The sequence below is a fragment of the Serinus canaria genome, chromosome 6 (genome assembly GCF_022539315.1).
Source record: "Serinus canaria isolate serCan28SL12 chromosome 6, serCan2020, whole genome shotgun sequence".
NCBI lineage: Eukaryota > Metazoa > Chordata > Aves > Passeriformes > Fringillidae > Serinus > Serinus canaria.
The window spans coordinates 35,057,434-35,082,197 of record NC_066320.1 but is presented as its reverse complement, the minus strand read 5'-3'; the positions used below and the strand labels follow the sequence as shown (position 1 = coordinate 35,082,197).

The following is a 24,764-nucleotide window of genomic DNA, read 5'->3' as shown; positions in this document are numbered from 1 at the left end:
AGTCTATTCAGGCCCATTTCTTCCAGGCGGGAAAAAAAAGATCAGGAAGATGCTTTGACAAACCACTAAAATTCAACTGTATTTCAGAGCATTCACAATTGCTTTGCTCTGTGCAACAGTGTTGCTAATGTAAAAAGTGATTAAACAATGAAAACTGAATATCTGTATTTGAAAAGACACAAAAATGCAAGATTCAAAAAATGTCACAGAAGTGCGGTTATCATCATCTAACAAGGACAGGTTAGGGGTGACTGGCACACAAGTTTACTTATAAAATAAGAATTCAGGCCACCTGGGAGAGCTCCTGTATTTTAAATGTTCAATTAGTTTCACATAGAAAAATCAAATGCTTCTCCAACAGGAAAGCAGCTCCAAAATCAGATGCTTCTCCAACTGAAAGCAGGTCCAAAATCCTTTGACTGAACTTTGCTTCTCTCTCCATACTCCCTGGTTTAGAGAGCATTCTTGGCTTCTGGGAAGACGGAATAATAGTTTTCACGTTCTCTTCCTTGTCCCTCATTAAAGCAATGTCCCTGGATCTCTACATTTCTCAAGTGTGTCACTGCAATGATGTTCACAGATGCTTCACGTACAAAGAACAGGAACATGGAGGACAAGCAGCCCACATGGCTTAATCCAAGAACAGAAGGCACACAGATATCACAGAAATGGTATAAAATCCTGATGACAAAAGTCCATCATCTGGGTCATATCCTGAATATATCAATTCACTCAACACACTTTAAATACAGTCTCCATCTATTTCAAAAGCAGAAAATACTAGACATTATTAGAATCAACAATAAATACCCAGCCAGATCACCTCTGTAAATTCTTTCTACATTTAGGGCTACCTTGAATGGAAAAAAGATATCAAATGGAAGCTTCCAGTGCATTTGGGGCTGGCCTCGTGGAGGTTCTGGCCAATCCGTCAGGTCAGTGAAGGTAACAACAGTTGTCACAGGTACCATGCTCATGTTTAGAAACTGCAGCAAGAAGGGAAGCAAAAAGAGTTTAGCAGTCTTAATACAAAAGGCATACCCCTCTTCAATTTTCTAATAGGGACTCACTGTAAATGACTGGCAAGCATGATGTCTTTGGGATGATAAGAATTAAGTGTCCTAGCAATAAGACCTCTTTCCCAAAATACTTGGCAGGTAAATTGAGGGTGTAGTAAAGATCAGTAGCTACTGTGCATCGTATGCTAGACAGGTCCAAAATGGCAGCAGTGACTTAAGGTATGCTACAGTAAGCCTTCTACTCAGAGGAAAGACATACCAGCTAGTTAGTAATTAGAACAAATGCAAGCTAGCTTTAATTTTTATAAAAGATCAGCTGGCTCCTTGGACAAGTGCTTGCTACCAGAAAGAACTGCCACAAATGCAATCCTGTCAATAAACTAAAGCAGGGACCCAATACAATATAAATTCATTGCTGACATTTTAGGATGTTGTTTCAGGAAGGAGACAGATCATTGAAGATCACACAGGGGACTGAACCTTTAAGTCCTCAGGTCTGTTCTGTTTTAACGGAATGTTGTAAGAAAACTAATACACTAGCTCTTTGAACTGCACGGAGTTTCATGGCTACCTTGGGGTGATTTAAGACCATGCTGCTGCCAAAAGAGAAAACTCACTCCCTGCCCCACTTCCCAGCCCTGCGTGCTAACATTGTGAGGGCATTTACCAGCAGCACACCTTCTGTGCTTGCACTGGTTTATGCCAACCTGTGAAATTACCACCTCAATCACTTCCCTGAGAAGAATTTCAAAGATTGCCTTTAGAGCAAAATTCTGTAGGAAGCATTAAAACAATCTGCAAGAGAGAGTTCACGACTCTTAAAAATACTGTGACTCCTAGTGGAGAATTTTTGTGGCATCCCTCAAGGTGAATTAAAAAATACGTCTGTGCTTAAATTAAAAACAAACAAACAAACAAACAAACCAACCAAACAAAAAACCAAACAAAATGACCAATGCATTGAGTACAGTCTTGGTTCTATAGGGAGTGTGCCAAGAGGCATCATGACCAGATTCCTTGTGCACCTTTGCATCTGCAGCACCAGTCCTGAGAGCATCAGTAAGCGGCACTTCAGACTGCCGTGGGTTCGTTCCCCTGGCCTGCTCTGCTGCCCAAAGGTGGCCCCTGAGCAGTTCCCATTCCAAAATGGCTACAAGAAAATGCTGAGGTTATTTCTTCTCTCATCACTGGAAACTTTGCTCACTTGCAAGGTGTCCTAACAATCCTCCTTCCAGCCAGTTTAACACCTTCTTGCCCTCCATGCCAGATCAGACCTTGATCACAATTCACCACTGCTGAGCAGTTACAAGTAGAATTTCCCAAACAATTCTGATATAAGTTCTCCTATCAATGAATAAACACACTCAAAAATAGGCCCTACTCAACAAGAAGCCTCAAGATGATTGATTTAAGTGTCTGTACCTTCAAAAATTGCCTTAAAATTAGAGAGATTAGTGCAGGGAAAAAGACTCCATACACAATCCCTCCTGAACAGCTAGGAGAAGGCAACCATAAGCAACTTTCAGCATGCTCTTGTAGAACTCTACATCATTTTAAAATGTCCTGTATTTTCATCAAGTCCAAATATAATTGTAAGCAGATATTGTGGATGGGTGTGGAAATTGGGATGTCTTCCCTGGGTTCTCTGTTTTCTGGTCAATTACTTAGGGAACTTTCCAGTGATGCAGTGTTGTCTAAATTAAAAAAGTTTCTCTAAAGAATATTAAAGGAACTAAAGGATAGTTCTCAGCTAGAGAATCTATAGGCTAAAGCTGGGAAGTGGCATAATTTGAAAGTAATGTGCAGCCTAGTATGCTTACAAATAGGTGCACTTCATAACTGCTGGCTATAGAGCAAGTTGGTCCTTCCCTAAAATCTCTTTAGTAACAATCCTAAATTGTGGATTTGTAATGTCACCGATGAATCACTACTGATTTTAATGACATGGGGTTTTTTTGCTGTCAGAAACTTGCTTTCTTATAATTAGATTTGCAATATACCTTAAGGGCCCAAAGTAATTAGCATCAGTTGCTCAAGCAAATCAAATCTGAATCTCATTCTTCTTGATTAGCTAATCCTGAAGGATTTGCACCCTACACTTTTACTAGGAATATAAGTCTTCTTCCTCAGACAGAAGTTTTGTTAATGAAGTCATGTAACAGACAATTTAAAAAATATTTTCATGGGGTGGGAGTATCACTCTGCCTCAGGGCAATATGAGTTTTAGATGGTAAACATCTTCCTATCCTCTTCTCTTCATGTATTTTGCAAGAAGGGAGAACAAAAGGGTACCATGAGATGCATTCAAACAAGTGTTTGAATGCATCTCATGGTAAAACCTCATTTAGACTGCGTCTGAAGTTCAAAGAGTTAACAGATCAGACAGATACCCTCCTCACAGTCATGAAGATGACTGGGTGGGTGTCAGCTGCTTCCCCTAAGCCCTTACAGAGAAGTGTAAGCCTTGAAATATTTCTGCTGTCCAAAAGACTATGTGATATCAAAAAAAAAAAAAAATCAAATCACAATGGGATCCACTGACCCATGGTTGAAAAAGACTGCTTATTGTCCTCTGTGGTCATGTTAGCTGACACATTCCTTCCTGCTGACATCACAAAATCACAGAATGGTCTGGGCTGGAAGGGACCTTTAAAGGTCACCTGGTTCAAGCCTTCTATGATGAGCAAGGATGCCTTCAACTAGATCAGATAGTTCAGAACTCCATCCAACCTAGCCTTGAATACCCTCTCTGGCTTACAGCCTTCCTCTCCCAAATTCTCCAAATATGCTGCCATCAGCATTAGTTACTTCCTCAGCTACCTGTTGGTGATTTCAGAAGCTCTAGAGGAACAGAAATCTTCTGCAGATTATCAGCATTCTGTGGAGTCTATGAAATATTACTAAACTCAAATCCCATATTAAGGCTTTAAGAGACAACTAAATATTAAACATGGAGCTATTGCATGTTTGTAACTACAACTTTATACCAACCATAACTGGAAGTTTAAAGATTGAGTCCTTAAGTGGCAGAAAGTGGTTCAGGGTTGGAAAGAAGGTATCTTTTCCAGTAATACAACTGAGTGAGGACAGTACTGAAAAGACCACAAATCAACCTTCCTCTATAGAAGGCTACCATTGCAGCCAGACAACTGTTAAAACAACTGTTAAATCTCAACTTACTTAGTTTCAAGACCATTTGATTCCTTGATTCTTAAATAATCTGTAAACCCCCTTTAACTACCTCTGCATGTGAGGGAGGGTTTTTGATTCCATACCTTGAGGGGCTGACACTGGTAAAAGTGCCGTGTACCCAGTACTTGAGCTTGTGGGTTGGATAGGAGGCCCACTTTAGCCCACAGTATCTGTATCTCCAGGGCCACAGGAACCATACAACAGGAAGTGCAATTCACAGCCTGAAAATAAAATATATGCTAATCAATTTAATATAGTATTTTAAAAGTGATAAAGGACCATTATGGCCAAAGTCTAATATTTTGGATAACACAGGTCACAGAATCTGAATCATTCACTTCAGTACTATCTCTGTAACTTTTGGTCATGTCAATCACCCATTCTGGAGCTACATACATCTCATTGTCATCGCCGTTCCAATTAGAATTTGTCTCAGCTTTACCTCTTGGTTTTCACATTCCACTTAGGCATCCCCCTACAGATTAACAATTATTACAATGCAATTGGCTCACAAACTTTAACCTTATTAGGAAATATAATAGGATATAAATATCCCTACAAAAATATTCCCTACTCTGGAAAAACAGAAAGGATTATAATAATAATTAATAGGAAGTAGCCAGCTACTATCAGTTCCAAAAGGCTGTCAGAAAATTATATAACACTGGATTCAGTATTTAACTCTTTTTGCCCATTTAAATAGCAGGAACAGAATTCAAGAAAGAGGAAATCTGCCAGGGTTTGTTGGGTTTGAAGTTTTTTTTGTTAAGTACTCTAATAATATGAACCATAATGACTGCTTTCACATATTAAGACCCCTGAGAGTCACAGGATCATTATACAAAAAAAGTCCAGATGCCCCCACCTCCCCAAGGCAATACAAAGATATGAAAACATAAATATTTACAGTTGGCTTTTTGCATTCATATTACCTCCACACTGCAGTTCTCAATCAGAATGGTCATCCACTCTTCTGTCTGGGTTGAATGAGCACTGCCAGTTACAGCAAAGTCTTCTGTTCTGTTCATCCCCTGAAAAGTCTTGTATAACTTCTGCTGTATATAACTACAGTTACTGTCTTCCAGTATTGGGGATAGGCTGGAAATAAGAAAAGAACACCTGTAAGAAAGTGATTTCCAGGAAAAAAAAAAATCCAAACCACTATCAACATCCCTTCTTTGCAATAAGTATTTCTTCTGCTCTTATAATGAGTCAAGAAGTACTGGTATTAAACAGATGTAGTTTCAATCCTCTCAACAATGAAAAAGGAGAAAAATATGGCAGGGATAATGATAAGGAAAACTGACAGCTCTTCAGCCATCTTATTGCATCAGTGGTCCTACACTTGCCCTGTCAAAGGAACAATCTAAATCATCAAAACAACCACTTTTTAAGATTCATTCCTCAACTCTACTCTTGCCCAAGACATATTGCCAGACTAGAGACTCAAAATGTCCCAGAAGACCTTCACAATGTTCAGATGATTCTAGTAGTCCACCATCTTTCCTATATTCATGTTCTCCTAGGAGTATGTGAAACATCTGTAGAGACATCGGTGAGCTCAGGGAAGGACCAAGGCTCCACAGCAGTACATGAGAGACTACAGAAAAACATGCTGAGCCCACAACTTCCAACTGTTGGAAAGGATGACTGCAGAGTGTGTTGTTACCTGATTTTGCAGCCTGTTCTCATATTCCTTCCAAATTGTACTGTGTGCCTGAGGAATTGTGAACAACTTCCATCACTTTCACTCCTTAATATGCTCATCTGACAGACTGCATATCAAGAAGCCAAACAAAAGTATAAACAGACAACATACAACACTCACCTCATTTAACAATCTGCTCACCCCATATTTCTCCTTATCCCTAGTAGGGCACTACAAAAGTTCAGACAGTACAGTAACAGAAATAAAAAAAAAAAACCCAGTGATAAACATAAACTCATAGCAGAAAAAGGATACATGTTGCTTGGCACCGCTGTTTGCAATCAACAGTGGTGCTCCAGTGATATAGCCAGGGTTTCCACTTCTAGGCAACATATGAGAAAGAGTCCTGGTCTACAAAGCGACAAAGAGAAGAAAGAGAGGAAAAAGAGGAAAATATTAACATCAATGACATCCATTCATCTCCAAAGATCAAATTTGCATTCTCAAAAATGTAAATGCAAGCTGTTTTTTGAATGACAGATTATTACATACTACTTAAACTTTTCGTTTCCAAGGACTCTTTCTTACCTGGCCAATTTTGTTTGCAGTTCAGGAGGTAAAAAACTAAAGTCAGTATCCTGAAATGTGGATAACACCAGGAAAGCTCTCAATACAATGAACTGCTATTGCTCAACATTTGTCTCTGAGGAAGTGAGCACATCAGTCAGGGCAATTCTACAGAAGAACTGCAGAACAAACCCTGCCTTGACCCTGATTCTTAGTGAACCATTCTACTACTAAATGGTTGTATGGCACTCTGGGCATAACTCAAAAAAGTTGCATTGCACATTTACCAACCCCTGAGGTCATCACTTACTCAATTTTACACTGCCTCCGTGGGACATGATTTATGTGAATTTAACACACATTAGTATTTCCCAGATTTCTACCCCTGCAAAGTAACTTTCTTTCCTGCTGCACAGGCAAAAGTGTCAAGTACCTGGAATGAATTTAGTAACTTCTTTCACAAACACTAAACACGTCAGATATAGCCCTAGCTTCAACCCTTTCCTTCAAAAGGCCATGCTGCTGACTTATCATCTTCCCTTCTACCTCAACAAACAAACAAATAAAAACAAAAAACAACTCCCCCGGACAAAAACCAAACCCAAATACCCCAAAAAAACAAACCAAAAACCAAAACAATACCCCCAAAACAAACCTAAAACCCAATGAAAAGACAACAGTGCCAAAAAGCCCAAAACCAAACCAAACAAAAAAAACCAAAAAAAAAAAAAAAAAAAAAAAAAAAAAAAAAACAACCAAAATCCCACCCTCGGAAAAAAACCACCAAGAACCCCCAAACATACAAAAAACACCTAAAACCAAACCACCAAACCAAGAGCAAAAATAGTCATATAAAAATAATCAGCTCCCTGAAATTTTTTCAATGAAAGACTGCATGCTTGCACTGAGCCTGGATTTTTCTACTAGCATGCTTTATTTGAGACCAGAAATGCCTCCCCTCTTCAATCATCTGTACCCCAGGGTTCTGTTACTACTATACCACAGTGAAAGTGCTCTAACCTCTCCAGCTGTCTTCTGTATAAAAATTAATTACAAGCTACAGACTACAAACATGGTAAAATTCCAGGGAGGATGGGGATACTGACCCAGAAGTGCATGGTGAAGTGCTGCTGCAGAGAGGATCTGGAGTTCACAGAGATGTTGCTGACTTTGAACTGGACAGAAACACTCTGAATCCCACTTGTCCCACTATATTCTATCTCATAGATCACCTGAAAGTCCAATTTAGAGAATAACAGGAGGCAGAGTAAGGTAACAGGGCAATGGCTTTAAACTTGTGGTAAGCTGCTCAAAAAGGAAAGAGGATTCACATACCTCAGAAACAACATTGATGCATGTATTGTCTTTCATGTGGGGAGCTCCAGGTGGTGAGACTGCAGTGACATTTACCTGGAGACAGTAAGCATATTAACAATCAGTAACTGTTTAAAAGGAGAGTGCACTGTTTACTCTTTTTCACTGCTTTTCCATCAAAGTCAGATTTACCTCCTTGCTGTGATCTGGGGGGCACATCACACTGCTCCAGATCCCCATTCTTTTTCCAGGAAAATAAGCTACCTCCCTGACTTTAGTCCTATCTATGCCCATTCATCCAAAAATACACCCTTACTTATGTCCTTTTTTTCTATAATGTCCTACTTTTGTCAGGAAAAATCTTGTTAGACACAGCAGATTCCCATTTTCCCTTCAGAACCAGAAATTCTTTTCATTGGCAATAGAGACTGACCTTCATGGATGGCATAACGGTGTCATTAATTGGGACCTGGGGAAAATAAGCAAACCATTTTTACAATACCAATAAGAAGTGAAGTAAATTGCTGTGTTTGTGACTAAAGCCATAAAATCATTACAAAAGAGCCTGAATATTTATTGACAACATTACTTTGTTTATTCCAGATGTGAAAATGTCATCATTTTGCAATCTATAAATCCCAGACATAGTTCACAGAAGGCATTTTAAAATACCAAAAGACAAATTTAAGCTTGGCCTAGCTAATGTCCTGCAGAATGCAGGTACTTTTAAGTGCCACAACTCTGATCTATTCCTCAAACTCCATCTTCTACAATCAAGTACTTCAGCATCCAGTTAAGGAAAAACTGTACTCTGGCAACAGTGAAAAAGAAAGTTCTGAAAACATTAATTAAATCTGATCAACAGACTATTCTCTACTAGTTAGGTAGATTTAGATTTCCAGTAGAAGGGTATACTGAGTCATCAGCCTTAATAAGTACTCCTATATACAATGTTGTTTCCTCTTGGAAAACCAGAAAAACTCTACAAGGTGAGGAGACATTTTCATATAAGCATTCAGTAAAACGAGTGGGATGAACTCAGAACAGTAAACTGATTGCTTTGAATTTGTCAGGATAAATAGTATTTATATGGATATAACAGAGCTAATATTAATAAGGGGGCATCAGTATGATTTTAGAGATAGCACTTTATGTAAAAAAACTACCCTAATTCTTTACTGAGAACATGTACTGCTTGGTTGATCAAGCTGATGGAACAGACAGGATACACTCTGATAAACAATCTGTTTAAAACACGAGAGAATTTTAGATAGGCCATTAGAACTATGAGGTATCAATTAAGTACCTGTTAAATACGTTAAGAATTTGCTAATAATGGAAGTTTATTGGAAAGTAGTTTGAATTGAAAGATTACCACCAGTCATGACATTTTTAACACGTTTCCTGTTGTAGCACAGCATTCCCGACATGGTGATAATTAGCATTGACTCATGATTCTAGAAGGCTGATCAATCGCTTTATGGTACTACATTTACTAAGAAACTCATCGTCCTTACTGACAGTCCGATACAGTTTTTCTTAATTGGTCCTTGAATCTAAACACAATCACCATTGGCCAATTAAGAAATCACCTTTGGTAAACAAATCTCCATAACACATTCTACATATTCACAACAACAGGTCCAGCAAGTGAAGACAAGAATTGTTTATCATTCTTTTCTCTGATCGTCTCACAGTCTTCCCTAGGACAATGCCAGGGAAAGTTGTGCCTGCTGCTCTCTCTGGCCAGAGAGCAGCTACTACAGTTTCCCAGCAAGAAGGCCCCAGCAATCGGGAGATCAGGAATGACATACCAAATGACCTTCAGTTTTACAGTTATCTGAAGTCACAGTGGAAGGCAATGCAAACAACTAAGTCAAACAACTAAGATTTTGAACAAAAGCAAGAAATCTGAAATGGACCTTTAGCACAGTGAAGTCATGGTAGTAGGAAGCAGCATCTAGGGCAGGGTCAGTCATGCAGCTCTTGCTCAAGTTGGCAAAAATCCGAGTACAGCTTGTGCTTTTACTGTCCAGGAAGCCTGGGTGAGTTAAAACATGACAACAGATAAAACAGAAGCAAACCACCCTAAGATATTCTTCCCCCTTTACTAACCAGCAGGATTGCCATCAACACAAAGTCCACTGGCTCCTATTTTTATTGGCTGTCTAAGCACGCTCAATACAGATGATGAATCAAAGTAGATGAGGATTGGATCACCAGCCTGAAAAGAGAATTTGGAGAAATCACAAAGTTACAGCAGAATACTAATGCCAAGGGCAAGAGACATATCTATACTTCTTTGTGTACACCTGGTTTTGTCTAAAAGGTTGTCCAACCTCTAAAATACAAGGCAGCTGACCAGAAATACTTTATACACTAAGGAATGGAAAGTACTGAGAGATAAGCACTTCAGCAAAGTTCAACAATGTGCTCTGGTAGCCAGGAGGGCCATCTGTGTCCTGGAGTGCATCTGGCTCAGCATCACCAGCTGCTACCACTCTGCTCTGCACGATGGTATGGCCTCACCCTGAGCCCTGAGGGCACTTTTGGGTGCCCCAACATAAGCCATAAAGCTGTTGGAGAGCATCCAAAAGAGGGCTACAAAGATGGTGAAGGGTCCACAGGGGAAGCCATACAAGGAATCACTAAAGTCACTCAGCTTGTTCAGCCCGGAGGAGACTGAGGGGAGATCTCATTGCACTCTGCAGCTTCCTCCCAAGGGGCAGACACTGATCTCTGCTCTCTGTGACAAGGACTCAAAGAAACTGCTGGAAGTGTGTCAAGGGAGGCTCAGGCTGGATATCAGGAAAAGGTTCTTCCCCAGAGGGTGGCTGGGCCCTGAACAGGCTCCCCAGGGAATGGTCACAGTCTCAAGGCTGACAGAGCCGAAGAAGCATTTGGACAACACTCTCAGGCACAGGGTGGGATTGCTGGGGAGTCCTGTGCAGGGCCAGCAGCTGGACTCAATGATCCTTGTGGGTTCCATCCAACTCAGGATATGCTATGATCCTATGATAATATGGCTTCTAGGTATAAAATAAGAATCTTTCAATCTGTTCTCATTAGACATCATTACAGACAGGTTTAGTAAAAGCACATGTGCAAATTGATTGCTATGTATCTTCTTTCAACTCACGCGGTAAAAAGCAGAGAACGATGGCTGAACTTGTGATGGTGCTAAGAAAGAGTGCCTGCCATACTTCTCTAAGAACTCCGCAAAATCAGATTCTTTGATATCCTGTGGCTGTTGAAAATAGTTCAGCTGTGCTAGAGTTTGAAAAGAGAAAAAAAGAAATCCACCAATATTAAGTTACAAGAGAAGACAAGAGTAAATACTGTGCCAATATTTTTAAAAGGAATAACTTTAGTAATTGTAAGCTACTTGGTGCCTTATATTAATTACTCCATAGTAACACTTATAATAGGCTAATATGATCTACAAAACAGGATAATATCATGAGTACAGTTCACAGGGAACAAGTATTAATACACAAAACGACTTTCCAAAAAGCATGAGACTCCTTAACAGCTATATTAATATGTGCTGTAATTTCTGTGAGATGCCCATTAGACGCACATGAAATCTGAATTACAAATTTAATCAGCCATTTGTGAGTTCACTAAAGGCAACATTAAAAATTATTAAAAATAATTAATAAAAATAATTAAGTAAAACTGGTAATTGGTAAAACTCAAGATAAGTATGAATAGATAATAGGCATCCTAAAAAAACAGACTTTCTATTGGTATCCTACAGTGATACCTTCCTGACCTGGTGGTATTCAATGGTATGGTTATGATGCTATAATGTATTAATTTATTACAGCTAAAGCACTGTTATAAAATGGCAAATTATTAAAGGCATGGTACATAGATTCATCCTAGTATGAATAACTTTTCAATGCATTTAAATAAAGCATCTTAGAAGACTCAAAGATTACATATTCTACTGACAACAGAAGCAAGCAGCAGTAGTCTCAATTACAGGAGTACCAAAAAGAATTTATACAATCCAGTGGATTTTAGGGGAAAAAAAGAACAGTAAAAAAAGAACCTTAAGCTCTCAATGCAATTCTGCTGTTCAAGGGCAGAGTGGATGCTCAAAGGTACAGCACATCTAGCAGAAACAAAAGCCTTTTAATATCCAAATACACTATTAATTAAGCAGTCAAATCTTTCCAAGAAATGAAAGTCAAAGAAATATTAAGCTCCTTCAAGGTTCACAAAAATACGTGCATACAGCAGCTTGCTTAATAATCACTTGAGGACATCATCATTAGACTGAAAAAGAAAACATTTGCAGTTACGCTATTCACAGCCATTTAATTGATTTGGGAACCAGTTCATCAAATACTCTTCCATTATTAAAGCTGAATACTTGCTGCCACAGATTAACAACATTACATAATGCAAAATATACCTGAAAACTGGAAGGAAATACCTTCTGTAACAAAACCTAAAATATTAAAACTGTTTAAATTTAGATACCAAACATTATTTAATCTTGTAGGAAAAGGCAAAATAAAATTTAATCTGCTAGCAATGGTTTCAATGAAGTGAAGTCAACCTGTGCATGACTTTCACTGGCCACAATAATTCATTATGGCTTGATTATATCTCTGGCAATGGTAGCTCATCACAACATCCTGGAAAAGCTGCTGCCACAATCAGCTGAATAAAATATATGTGTTTCTGTGTTTCCATGGGAAAGGCCACTAGGGAGAAGCCTGTTTCTACCAGAAAATATTTTGATCGTTCAGGTGATCCCAACTAAAGTCTTCCCCATATGTTCTTCAATCAACAAGCACAGAAAAGGTTGTGTGAACAGTGAATTCTGTTCCCAGGTGTGCTACAACTAACATACACATGCAGTCAAATGTTTAGGCCTCTTCAGTGGGCCTAATCATGTGATAGATAAAGGGCCCAAATATCAAATGACTAAAACAATCTGGTGCCATCAATCTAGACAAGGATGTTTTTTACTCTGCATAACATTAAAAATTCAGAATCCTTTTGACCTTTTAGGATATTATAAATGGTATGGGAAAATGGTAAAATTTAGATTCCAAGTTACAGGCTGAAAAGCCCAGGACCCTGAAAGCACTTTAAACTGTGGTTAAACTCTTATCTAAATTCATCTTTACTGTGAGACCCACTGAAAATTGGAACAGGTAAAGTTCTAGTGCTACTACCTATCATACTATATATTATGAAGCTCTTATAATTTCTTTGCTTTTCCCTGTATGCAAAACACAGACAAAATCTGTAAAGAGCTGAAAGCGGGACAAGATAATAAAAATCTAACCTTGTTTTGACTAGCTGTTGTACCTGTTAATCTCCTGAGCCCCTCCCAACCTTAAATACTCAAAGATTTAAGTCAGATGGAACTGTGGATCACAATTCCCAAACAAATAACTCGAACGAGAAAATGGTAAGTGCTCAAATGTGAGACCACAGCAATTGTGCTGAATGCCAGGAACTGGACATTGAATCACTCAAATGAAATACAATGTGGAAAGCAAAAAGAGAAAAGAATGTTACCGGCATATCCTACAGGATATATGATTACCAGTGAAAAAAATCACCACCAGCAGAGAAGAAAGGATGAAAATAAGCATACATAATAAAGAATCCAAGACACAATAAGAAAAACACTTTCTGTAAATTATAGCAGTGGGACACTTTAAATGCCAACCCTTATCTGCTGCTCTATGTGTAGCCAACTATGTAAGGTATCTCAGATACATAAGCAATTAATAAAGACTTATTTGTGCTCAGCCAGAAACCCTACTCTTAATAACAGTGCAATAATCTTTGTCTTTGGTGATCAGACCCTGATTCACTATGGTCTCTCCAAAACTGTAACAGTCAAAATAATTAACCACAATTACAACTTGCAGTTCAAAAAATATTCCCTAAGCAAAGGCAATCTATGAAAAAAATATGTGAAAAGAAAGATTGCTTACAGTCATCCAACTGCACACAGAACAGTGGATCTTGTCCACCAGGATTAGAAACGATGTCTGTAGAATAAGGGGTATTACTTCTGAAAATTAGTGACTTTTCCACACACACTTGACTCACAGACCTGTAAAGACAAGTCCCCCCCCGGCCCAGCAAACTATAAATTGGACCATACTTGCATAATCTCATATTTTACATTACGCATAATGTCAAGCACGCAACAGTTTTATTTGATGAAAATAAACTTTTCATAAGTTTAGATAGCTGTTTTACAATCTGCATTGATAATCAATTACAGAAAGACTCTCTTGTCATTGTAGTAACTTTGTGGACACTCAGTTAGTGTAATTAAAATCACTCTGACATTTCATGGAAAAAAAAAAAAAAAACGATTAAAAACAAAATCAGTGTCCATGTATTACAGCTCCTCTTGGTCTGCATCACAAGGCCAATCTGCAAAGACAGATTTTACTATCTAATAGCTGAAACCATTTTCCTCACTGACAGCATCTTGCGGTTTGTACTTGTTTGACCGTCTCCTCATAGCATCCCAAAGCTCCTTTTACTTAAACCTAGACTTCCCAGCTCCCATCGCCAACTGCCTCATTACGGAGTAACCAAGCCTCGCTCCATCTCGGCCACTGTGCTGTCGGCCCCGGGAAGCCTTTCCCAGTTCCCGGCCCAGGGCTAAGATGACCCTGGGCCCGGGGGCGCGGCACCACCGCGAAGCACAGGCGGCCAAGCCCCAGCTCCCGCCGGGAGCGCGGCCCGAGCCCGGTCTCCGGGCCCGCCTCGGGCCGCTCCGGCAGCGGCAGAAGCCCATCCCCTACCCACCTGCTACCGCCGGAGCGCTGGGACGCGCCCGGGGGGCTGAAGGCGGGCAGGGACGCCAGCAGCAGGGGCAGCAGGGGCAGCAGGGGCAGCAGGGGCACGGCGCGGGGCCCGCGCATGGCCGCACACCAGCGCGGGACACCCGCGGAGCCACAGCGCCTGCGCGGCACAGAGGGGCGGGGCGGGGCGGGGCGGGGCTTTGCTAAAACAGCGTGTTTAAAAGAGTCAGTTTCAGGTTATTGCAGGTATTCTATGTTGGCAGCTACTAGCAATCGTCTACCATTAATGAATTCATGCTTTGCTAAAACAGCGTGTTTAAAAGAGTCAGTTTCAGGTTACTGCAGGTACTCTATGTTGGCAGCTACTAGCAATCGTCTACCATTAATGAATTCATGTTATTTCATAATGACTGCGTGGAAAGCAGTTGTGTCTAACATTCAACATGAGCTACCCTATTCTGTGATCATTTATATAATTTATATTAAATTATAAATTGAGTGGGTCACTAAGCAATCACTGCTGCAGAGCTGCCTAGGTAAAACCACAGTGTTTCACTAATTCTAGACTGTATCACAAGCATTTCTACACAGTGGATCAGATGGGAGAAGATTCTTAATTTTGACATCATGAAATTTTTTCCCAAACTAATGCCAGAGCTTAGTTAAAATTCCACACAGATAAATCCTGGGAGAGTTTGGCTTTTACAGTTGTATCTTTTAAATAAAAATATTTTTCGGGGTACTTTTTGTGAGGTTCTTTTTCATGCAATATCCACCTAACATCTGAATCTGACTGGCACAATATAGTGGAGATTTAAAAGACAGTGCATGTTTAAGGAGTCAAATAAGCCAAATTCATGAAAGGAAGCATGCCAAAGGTCATCAAAAATGCAGGTACTGTAACAGGGCCTGCTCAAGTTTGCTGGTTTTAAGCTGTTGGACGCTTCAGGGATTCCTTGCTCTGGAAATATTGCAATACCCTGTTTGAAACTCTTCCTTAGCCTTCCACTGCTCATGTCTGTCAAAGGAAAGCTCACTGGCTAGGCCTTTGTTCCGATCTAGTTTCATTCCTACGTTCAGTGTGTACTAGATTTTCATCAGAAGCAAAGATGGAGCAGAGATACCTTAAGCCATTACATTTTGGCAAGTAAGGACAGCACAAACAACAGAGGCATAGTGTCATTGGATATTTACTTATCATTTACTGTCTTTCATTCTATATAAAATACACCCACTCCTCAGTAGATTAACTGCTTCAGTGATTTTGTTATAAGTGCTTTCTAGGAACAAGTGATTAAACTTAAATAAAACCAGATTGATTTGAACTTTTATTCAGATTGATAATGGAAAATAATTTAATAATACAAGTTATGTGATCATGATCAATTTCTGAACAAAGAAAATAAGATGCATAGTGTCTATAGATAATACTTCCAGTTTGTCTAAATCTCTTTGCAACCTTTTGTTTCTCCCCTTCATTGTGCATTCATGGCTCTACATTAGTATGCAGATTGGGAATAAACAGAATCTATATGTCTACTCTCCTTCGGCTCACACACTAATTCCACGGTGTGCAATGAGAAGGGACAGCTCTCACAGTGCAGAAAATGAAGTTGGCCTTAAGCTGCCTTGGGACAGAACAGAAAGAAAGGAGCAACAGGTGAGGAAATGTTACGGAAACCATTTGTGTATTTTCTTACATGTTAAAAAAGCACACTGCATCAAAGCCCTTTGATAAGGACAAACATGTAACACATGAAATGAGATATTTGAACCTGTAAATCAGAGTGCAAAAGAACCAGGAAGTAATTATAATAAAAAAGCCGATGGAGCAAACCATGGTTCCTTTGACATCTATAATTCTCATTAGAGAGTATTTGGTCTGTACTATTTCTCATTCTCTCTAGACTCACCTTGCCTGTAGGAGGACTGGAATCAGGCATATAATCTAGTACCTCATCTATTCAAGGAAAATAAAAGAAATCCTATAGAAGGCAAGTGGACTATAAAGTAATCTCCCTGGTGCACTTTCTTTTGACCATTTACAGGAAATGCTCTATTTTTAAAGTTTTTACTATGAGGGTCAATATGACTACTTTAATCTCTCATTTGTAGAGACATGTGACTCTAGTGGCAGTAAAGGACACAGACCTTTTACCAGAAGCTACCAGCAATTTGCCACTGGTTTCTGTTTTATAAATTATCAGGAGATCATAACTGTTGTTGCATAACAACTGGGAGGACAAATACCTATTTCTTAAATTTTCAGACTTGAATACCAGCCATTCTATATTGGATTATGATTTTAGAAAAGTCAGAAAGCTTAGTGAGGCGATATATGACCATTATTCAAATATACAATTATTTTTTCTTTAGCCAGTTCCTTGATTTAATTCCTTTCAGTTAACTTAAAAATTAATTCAAATTATTGATTTTAACTTGCTCGTGTTTGTTTCCTTCCTACATTTCCCTGGTCATTTCACCATGACATAATTAGTTGATTTGGATAGTCACAAACCATGCCACCACTTTTCATTACATAGCAGCCAGCAATTTTCCATTGAAATTGGAGATAATACAGCCAGACTTAGCACAATGTCAGAGACTGAAATATTATAGTTTATGACTTAAACATTTTCATTAAAGACTTGTCTATTGTAGCAGGACTGTACTACAAAAGCTGCAGAAAAGACCACCGCACCCTGACTGAGGCTTTACACTGAGGCTGGCTGATGAAGATAAAGCAACAAGTCAGAGCTGGGGACATTCACAAAGCGCTAGCGTAACACCTTCAGGGCGGAGATCACAGCCCCAGGGCCATCAGCTGCCAGGCTTCGCACAGACCCTGGCACCAAAGGGTGGGAGGAAAAAGGCTCTGTGTGTGTGTTGGAAAATCCTCTGGTCAGAGGCGCAGTGACCGCCCATCCTGCGCTGTGCGAGGAGCCCAGCGGAGGGACCCCTTCACCCGGGGAAAAAGCCGCAGCCACTGAAGGACAGCAGAGGGGTGTCACGGCCCATGGAAGCCCCCCCAAAGGGTCCCCAGAGCCTGCACCAGAGCGCTGCGGCACGATGCAACAAATCCAGAGTCTTGCAAGGGTCAGTGTCAAACTGGCCCCCTGCAAGGGAGGCTCGCGGGCGTTCCCACCTGGCCCAAAGCCACATTAATCCGTGGGACTCTGTACTCCTCGGCGTGGCGCGGCGTGGCGGTGACAGGGGACACACTGCCAGGAAGACCAGATCGAAGGGAGCCACGAGAAGTCGCTGGGACCCACGGATGAGTGATGTGCTTCCACCTAAGCCTTGTCAGTCTCCCCCGGTTCCCCCAACCCCCATGCACACTTCTTTTCCTATTTCTTTCTGTATTTTCTCTTTCTTTCTCTTTGCCTCTTTTACTATTAAATAAAAGATATCAATTTTTGGCAACAACATTTGACCTCGTTTGGTTTTAGTCACGTTTTTTGGAAATATTTTGAACCTTCAAGGTTCTTTCTATTTTATGCAGAGAGACTTAGTTTTCTTTGCTCTTCTGGGTTTAAACTGGATCATAACACCCAGGTATTTCATGAGGATGAATCAGTAATAGAAAAATTTTAGATGTTTATGTTACGGTGGTGCCATTTTGGCTATTACCTACATTACAGAAGTCAGCTGAGCTTTCATATACTCATTTGTATATGAAGAGACTCTTGCCTTACCTGAGTCTGGGATTCTGCCAACAGACATTCAGAAGTGTCTGGGCTGTAGCCAAGTAAGAGTTACAAAGTTTGGGTACAAACGTCGTGTATATATATATATATATATATATATATATACAGATATATCACAGTAAGCCATAGTAAGCCATTGTTATTATTATCTAACGTGATTACACAAGACCAATATATTGCTTTCTGCTTCAGAAATCAACACAGGTTTGCTATAGGGTTTTTTCCTTGCCCACCTAATTTCAGATTAGTTTTATTTCTGCTCATCGATATTCATAAAAGCAAGACAGTTACTTGATTTAAATGGGTACTGTGGCCAGGGAGGGGTTATGTAGTACAGGTAGGGATTGAGTCTACTCCTGAATTCTTTCCAGACCCATGGAACACCCTACTGGTATAGAGTTGCAGTCTAGTTCGAAGTGCAAAGGGTTTAGGTTTAAAATTGAATTTATGTACATGAGCCTTTAAATTGTCTTCATGACCACAGTGATTTCTCTCACAGAATCTGGTATGACTCAGTAGGTGAGGGGCAGTGGTGAGGCTCTAAACATTTGGTATGTGTTGATGTCAGTGCAGTCAGGCAGCTTCTTTTCTTTCGTCTTTTCCTTTTCCTTCTCCTTTTCCTTTTCCTTTCTTTTTTCTTCTTTTCCTCACCTATGAGTTCTTCCTGCACTGGCAGATGTGATCCCAACGTTCTTGAGCATTTTTTTTCTGCTTTACGTGGTGTACGCTGTATTTCCAAAGGTTTCACGTTCGAGGCTCTCAACGCGGGACAAAAAATACTGGTGACAGTATTTCTTAGCGCTACGTTCATTGGCAGGACGGCGTCAGTCGTTGCCTGTGCCGGCCCTCGAGCCGCGCCCGCCCGGCGCTGCCCGTTGCCGCGGCGGATCGCTAACAGCTCCCCCGCCCGCGAGCGCAGCCGGGGCCGCGGGGGCGGCTCCCTGCCGGCTCCCTGCCGGCTCCCTGCCGGCTCCTCGAGCGAGGCCGAGGGCCAAGGGGAGGGCGAAAGGGAGGGCTGGTCTGCGTATGTTGTGAGAGCGCTGCCGGGATACGCGCCTGTGTTGTGGGAACCGCGAGCGGCCGAGGGGCAGCCTGCGGATGTCCGGCGGGCACCTCCGGCAGCCGCACCCCTGGGCTGCCCGGACAAGCGTTCGGGACCTTCAGGAAAGCCTCGCGCTGGCGGCTTGGAGCTGCCCCACGGCACTCGCGGCGAAGCCTCGGCCAGCCGCGGGATGGAGCTGGCGGTGCGGGAGCAGCTGCTCGCCGCAGAGAGCGCCGGAGGTGAGCGGGAGGACGGGCGGCCGCTGCGACCGCCTTTAATGTGATGTGAAATTAAAATCCGACTTCAAACAGGAAAACAGCTTGATCTTCGCCTGATTTCTAAATTCCCTTCCTAATGTGCTGATGTCGGTGACTTTAAGTAGTAGGAGAGTTGTTAGTTGTTGTGATGTTGCTTCATCTTAGAACTATGCTTGACTTCGATCAACGCATGTGTGACATTATTTTCCTTAAACATTCTTAATATATTTCAGCAGAGGAGAGACTGGATATCGTGTAGCTCATTTGAGTGCAATCGTGTCAGTACACCTGGAAACAAAGATTTCTTTATTCATTTTTTAAATTTCAGATGTTCAGGCTTTGAAGAATGCTTACAAGTTAATCAAATCAGCCAGTGAAAGACAATCTGCACTTGATTCAACAGATAACATCAGCACCGATTTATATGTTTTATGTGCTGAACAAGCGCTTCAGGTTTGTAATTTAGGTCTTTTATCTGTATTAAATAAAAACATGTATATGATGCACTGTATTTACAGCTGTTACAGTTACTATTTTAAAAATCTCAGAAGTACCCGAGGAAAGTATTACACCATTCTGGTTTTGGAGATCAATCGTTTAAACACGCATTTTCCATTAAAACTCTGTAGTTTGTGATTTTTTAATCGCACCCAAATTAGCAAGGTGTATTGTGATAGATACAAAAATGTTTGCCATACCTGTTTTTTTCTTGTTATGGAAAACTAAGCATTAAGCAGTTTGGTTAAGACTGAAGAAAATACATTGGTGAACATCTGTACCAGGCAAAAGAACTCTAATAACAATACTCATAACCCTGGTCCATTCTAATGATGAAAGGCTGCTGCTAATTGAAATTACTTCTGTAAAATGTGGTCAAGATTTTAAATTTTGAAGTATTTGTTAGTATTCAATTTATGATCATAAGTGATTGGGTTTTAAGTAGACAGAGTTTGCAGTAAGACTTTTTTTTTTCCCCCAAGCTATAATCCAGTCAAAATCTGCCTGTGGTCTGAAAATTGACATGTAGCACTGACAAATCCTGCCTCCTTAAAAAAAACACAAAACAGTATTATTTTTAGAATTTTGTCTTTATGTTACCAATTGTTTTTAAAAAGGAAACATTTTTTGGATACTCTAAGCAATTCTATAACTGAATGAGAAGTTTTGTTAAATAAAGAAGCTTTTTTTATCAAATACATTTGGAATGACAAAAATTGCCTTTAATAAATGGTAAAAGACTTATATTACAACTGGTATGCATCTCTGTGAAATATTGCTTACATACTGGTAAGGAGTTAAATGTTACCCTTGATTAGGCATGCATTTGAGAAAGCTAACAATTCTTAATATTCTTAATTATTTGTTGCAATTTTTAAAATTTTGAAATGCTGTTTTTTGGGTTTTAGCTGGGATATCTGGAAATTAGCAGTGATTGTCTACAGATGTATTTTAAAGGAAGATTTCCTGTGAACCAGTTTCTTGGCAGAGCATATTTGTGCCAAGGCCAGTTGCATGCCCCACGTTCTACAGATAATTTGGTGAGAAATCATGACGGTTGCTCTATATTAAGCCTGGTTTTATGGGTATTTACTACTAGGTTTTTATGTGTTGCTTTCAGTCATGTAAAATACACAAGGATAATCAGGACTCTGCAAAAAATCCAAGGAAATGTATTAACAAGTAATTTGGGAGTAAACAAAACTTACCGTCTGAATCAGACTAATATTTCAAAGATTTTGGAGAAGACAAAAAAATACTTGTAAACTTTTTCAGGTGGTTGATTGTTTTAAGTCACCCTCTTAACTTTTTACTTAAATATGATACATTCAGACCAAATTAGCTGTAACTGTTAAAATATTCAGCAATTTTATTTGGGAAGCATTTCATAGGTTTATGGGAAGTGGAGGACTGAAGAGGCCCTCAGAGAGGTTGTACAGCTCATTTCTGTGGCAGTGTACTTCCAGCACTCATCAGTAACACGTCCATGTAATACTTGGATGTGGCTTTTTGTAATGAGAGGTGGTAGCAGCTCAGCAGGATACTTCTGCTTCTGTGTATTGCTTTGAGGTGTTACAATTCCCAATATATGAAAAGTAGTTTTTATCTCCTGCTGCTTTTAAAATGGAGTGGGATCTGTTTTCTGTCTTCAGTATTTCACTTGTCCTTGTACTGTGATCAGTCAGCTTTGATCATCTGTAAATGATATCTAGCCCCCAAAATAGCTTTAACAGATGTTTGGAATCATAGAGTATTCCCAGTTGGAGGGGACCCACAAGGATCATTAAAGTCCAGCTCCTGGCTCTGCACGGGAATACCCCAAAAATCCCACCCTGTGCCTGAGAGAATTATTCAAATGCTCCTTGAGCTCTTTCAGCCTTGGGGCCATGACCACTGCTCTGGGGAGCCTGTTCAGTGTCCAGCCATCCTCAGGCAGAAGAAACTTTTCCTGATGTCCAGCCTAAGCATTCCCTGACACAGCTGCAGTGGTTCCTGTGGATCCTGTCACTGGTCACAGAGAGCAGAGGTCGGTGCTGCCCCTCCAGTGCCTCTGAGGAGAAAGCTGCAGAGTGCAGTGAGGTGTCCCCTCAGACTCCACCAGGCTGAACAAACCAAGGGACCTCAGCCAGTCCTTAAATGGCTTTCCCACGAGGCCTTTACCATCTTTGTAGCTCATCGTTTGTGCTATTTGTGTTCACAAATGTACCTAAGAAAAGTTTTAGTAGTTTCTTTGAATAATGTGTTTGAATTAACTTTCAAGCTAGAATTTTTTCCCTATTATATTTTCTGTATTGTCTTCTATGAGCACATGTGCAGAATAACTGATCAGTGGTCACTTTAAAACTTTATGCATGTTTGAAACAACCAATGTCCACTTATGTTTCTAAATTAACAAACTATTCTGTTGTGTTTTGTGAATCTCACTCAATATGTGCTGTTTTCTTCTTGGCTCTTGCTAACTTCTTTGAAGTTAAAAATGATCCCAGGTTGTACAGTCCTGGCTTGGTTCCTTGTGTCATTTGTTGTAATGCTCCTTTAAGATCCAGTTCATGTCAGTTATAAAGTTTTTTCACTGCTGTGTTCCTAGATAATTTATGAAAGTATGAGTGGCACAACATCTCATGCTGTGTGACTAAGTAATCATCATTCACTTAAAGATAAATTTGTCCTTATTTTGATTTCCATCCTGAGGAATCCTTCTTAATTAAGATGTTTGTGTTCTTAAGGACCAAGTGCAACTTCTCTATTTTAGTACATATTTCATCTCTGTTTTTATCTAGGCAGTTCCCATTTATTGCTCAGTGCCCTTTTTATGGCACCCCAGAGCTCAGTAAGTCAGTCCCAATTCTCTTGGAGATTTTAGTTTATCTTTTCTAGCATACTGTAGAGACCCCCTCTGGTGTCATCCCATTCCTGCTCATCCAGCTCCACCTTGGCTTTCCTATTTGCAATGCATCCTTCTCCTACACTTTCAAAAATCCCTTTATAATTCTATCTTTGCCATCTTCTTTACACCCTGCCTTCAGGAATTTGTACATACTGATGAGATCTTCCCCGAGCTGCCTTATTCAGGCTCAACAGTCTCAGCTCTCTGTCTTTCCCCATACCAGAGATACTTCAGTTCTTTCTTGACCTTTTGCAGCTCCTTCTTGGACTCTCCACAGCAACCATGTCTCTCTGCTACTGAGGAGCCCAGAACTGGGAGCAGTGTTCCTCACCACTGCTGAGCAGAAGGGAAAGATCACATCCCTCAGCCTGCTGGCCCCACTCCTCCCGAGGCATCCCTGGACACTCTCAGCCACCTTTGCAGCAAGGGAATGCTGCTGGCTGGCGTTCTTCGCCTTGGTGTCCGCCAGGACACCTAGTTCCTCCTCTGAAGAGCTGGTTCCCAGCTCCTTTAATGATAAAAAGAGCATGCCTGTCACAATTTTCTGTTGACAAACTCCTGTTGGAGCCTTTTTGAAGAAAATAATTTGTCAGGATTTTTAATGGGACTAATGAATATAACTTTTTTCCCTGCTGGATTTACTCTTGGATATTTCTGAACTTTCTTTGCTGAAAGCTTAAAAAGTATGCAGCTTTCTAGTTTTGGAACATTTCAGTCCTGATAATTAATTTGGCAGAAATCAAGTAAGTTGAAAATGCAGTCTTAAAATTTAAAATCTGGAAAACATATAAATAGGCTATCAACCAGTCTTTACTTATTCTGTTTCTATTGCAACAACTTCTTTTGGCGGTATATTTTAGTTGAGATTGGTCTGAAAATTAAATTTATGAAATATGCTCATATTGAAATAGGAAAAGAATCTACTGATTTATACAATCTATACTCAAATTGCACTTGTTTTTCTTTGTTCTGTTTTAGGAAGAGTTTGAAAAGTTTGTGCTGTTTTTTATGAAGGCAATAGATTTTGCAACCTATGAAAGAAGGTAGGCCCTACTGACAGGATTAACTCTAAATCCCAGAAAATGCTACTGATCTGTCTTTTCAATTGTTTGTCATGATTTTCATTAGGTAGCGTGGAGTTGTGTTGTTTGGGTTTTTCCTTTAGATTTTTCTTTCCATTTTGTAACTTCTGTTACTGCTGTATGTGCTGTAACAACATAAGGATACTGCAGTCTTACATTGACAGAGTGTAAGGTCCTGTTTAAAGCTGTTAGATATCTCAGCATTTCTTACCCTTTTATAGTTATGATCTACAGAATGAAAGCAATATGTTAGCTTATTTTTAAGTGGTTAATTATTGAGTATAGTTGCAAGAGTTACCATATTCTTCTTGTGCTGTACTTGTCTTCTCAACTCTTAGTCAGGATTCCCTCCAATGAAAAGTCAAAGTTGCACTTTTTAACTTCTTAGAAGTGTCTTACGGTACTCAAGCTGTAATTTTATGTTTATTCAAGTTCATTAAAACTAATTTTTTTTTCATTCTTCTTTTTTCAGGTATTTTTTTCTGGTATATAATGCCTCAGTTCTTTATTGGCAACTTGTGAGGCCGTTTCTTAAGCCTGGATTCCGCTACTGCCTTATTCCCAGCCTGTCACAGATTGTTACAGCATTAAACCAAATTGAAGAGCCAGACAATGAATGGCGAGCAGAACTTATGATGTAAGTTTAATTGTATTTTTTCATATGGGCATTCTGTAGTCCTTTTGGGACTGCTAGCTGAGGCAGCCTTTAATAAGGTATATTTCACTGGTAATGTTGTAGATGTATTTATTGTGA

The 24,764-nt window shown here is 40.0% G+C and overlaps 2 protein-coding genes across 3 annotated transcripts in view; one reads left to right on the top strand and one right to left on the bottom strand.

Moving 5' to 3' along the window:
* Window positions 1–150: 150 nt before the first annotated feature.
* On the bottom strand, window positions 151–14,687 carry TCTN3 (tectonic family member 3). Of its 2 annotated transcripts, XM_030241239.2 has the most exons (13): window positions 14,542–14,687; window positions 13,710–13,831; window positions 10,880–11,010; window positions 9,856–9,964; window positions 9,663–9,781; window positions 8,174–8,209; window positions 7,762–7,836; window positions 7,533–7,658; window positions 6,175–6,270; window positions 5,881–5,978; window positions 5,144–5,309; window positions 4,295–4,432; window positions 151–986 (listed from the first exon to the last, which is right to left on the bottom strand). In XM_030241239.2, exons 1-13 carry the CDS (start codon window positions 14,655–14,657, stop codon window positions 765–767), a joined length of 1,554 nt encoding a protein of 517 aa, XP_030097099.2. In that variant the 5' UTR covers window positions 14,658–14,687; the 3' UTR covers window positions 151–764. The 2 variants fall into 2 exon arrangements, with proteins under 2 accessions (XP_030097099.2, XP_050832484.1); XM_050976527.1 differs by lacking the exons at window positions 10,880–11,010; window positions 13,710–13,831; window positions 14,542–14,687 and having other exon boundaries at window positions 9,663–9,768.
* Window positions 14,688–17,553: 2,866 nt separating this feature from the next.
* Window positions 17,554–24,764, top strand: part of CFAP46 (cilia and flagella associated protein 46) — a 70,850-nt gene continuing 63,639 nt past the window's right edge. Inside the window, exons 1-6 of the mRNA XM_050975976.1 lie at window positions 17,554–17,839; window positions 18,986–19,525; window positions 19,872–19,996; window positions 20,950–21,081; window positions 23,907–23,971; window positions 24,483–24,647. Of these exons, the coding sequence (XP_050831933.1) occupies window positions 17,554–17,839; window positions 18,986–19,525; window positions 19,872–19,996; window positions 20,950–21,081; window positions 23,907–23,971; window positions 24,483–24,647 (1,313 nt within the window). The remainder of the gene's footprint in view (window positions 17,840–18,985; window positions 19,526–19,871; window positions 19,997–20,949; window positions 21,082–23,906; window positions 23,972–24,482; window positions 24,648–24,764) is intronic.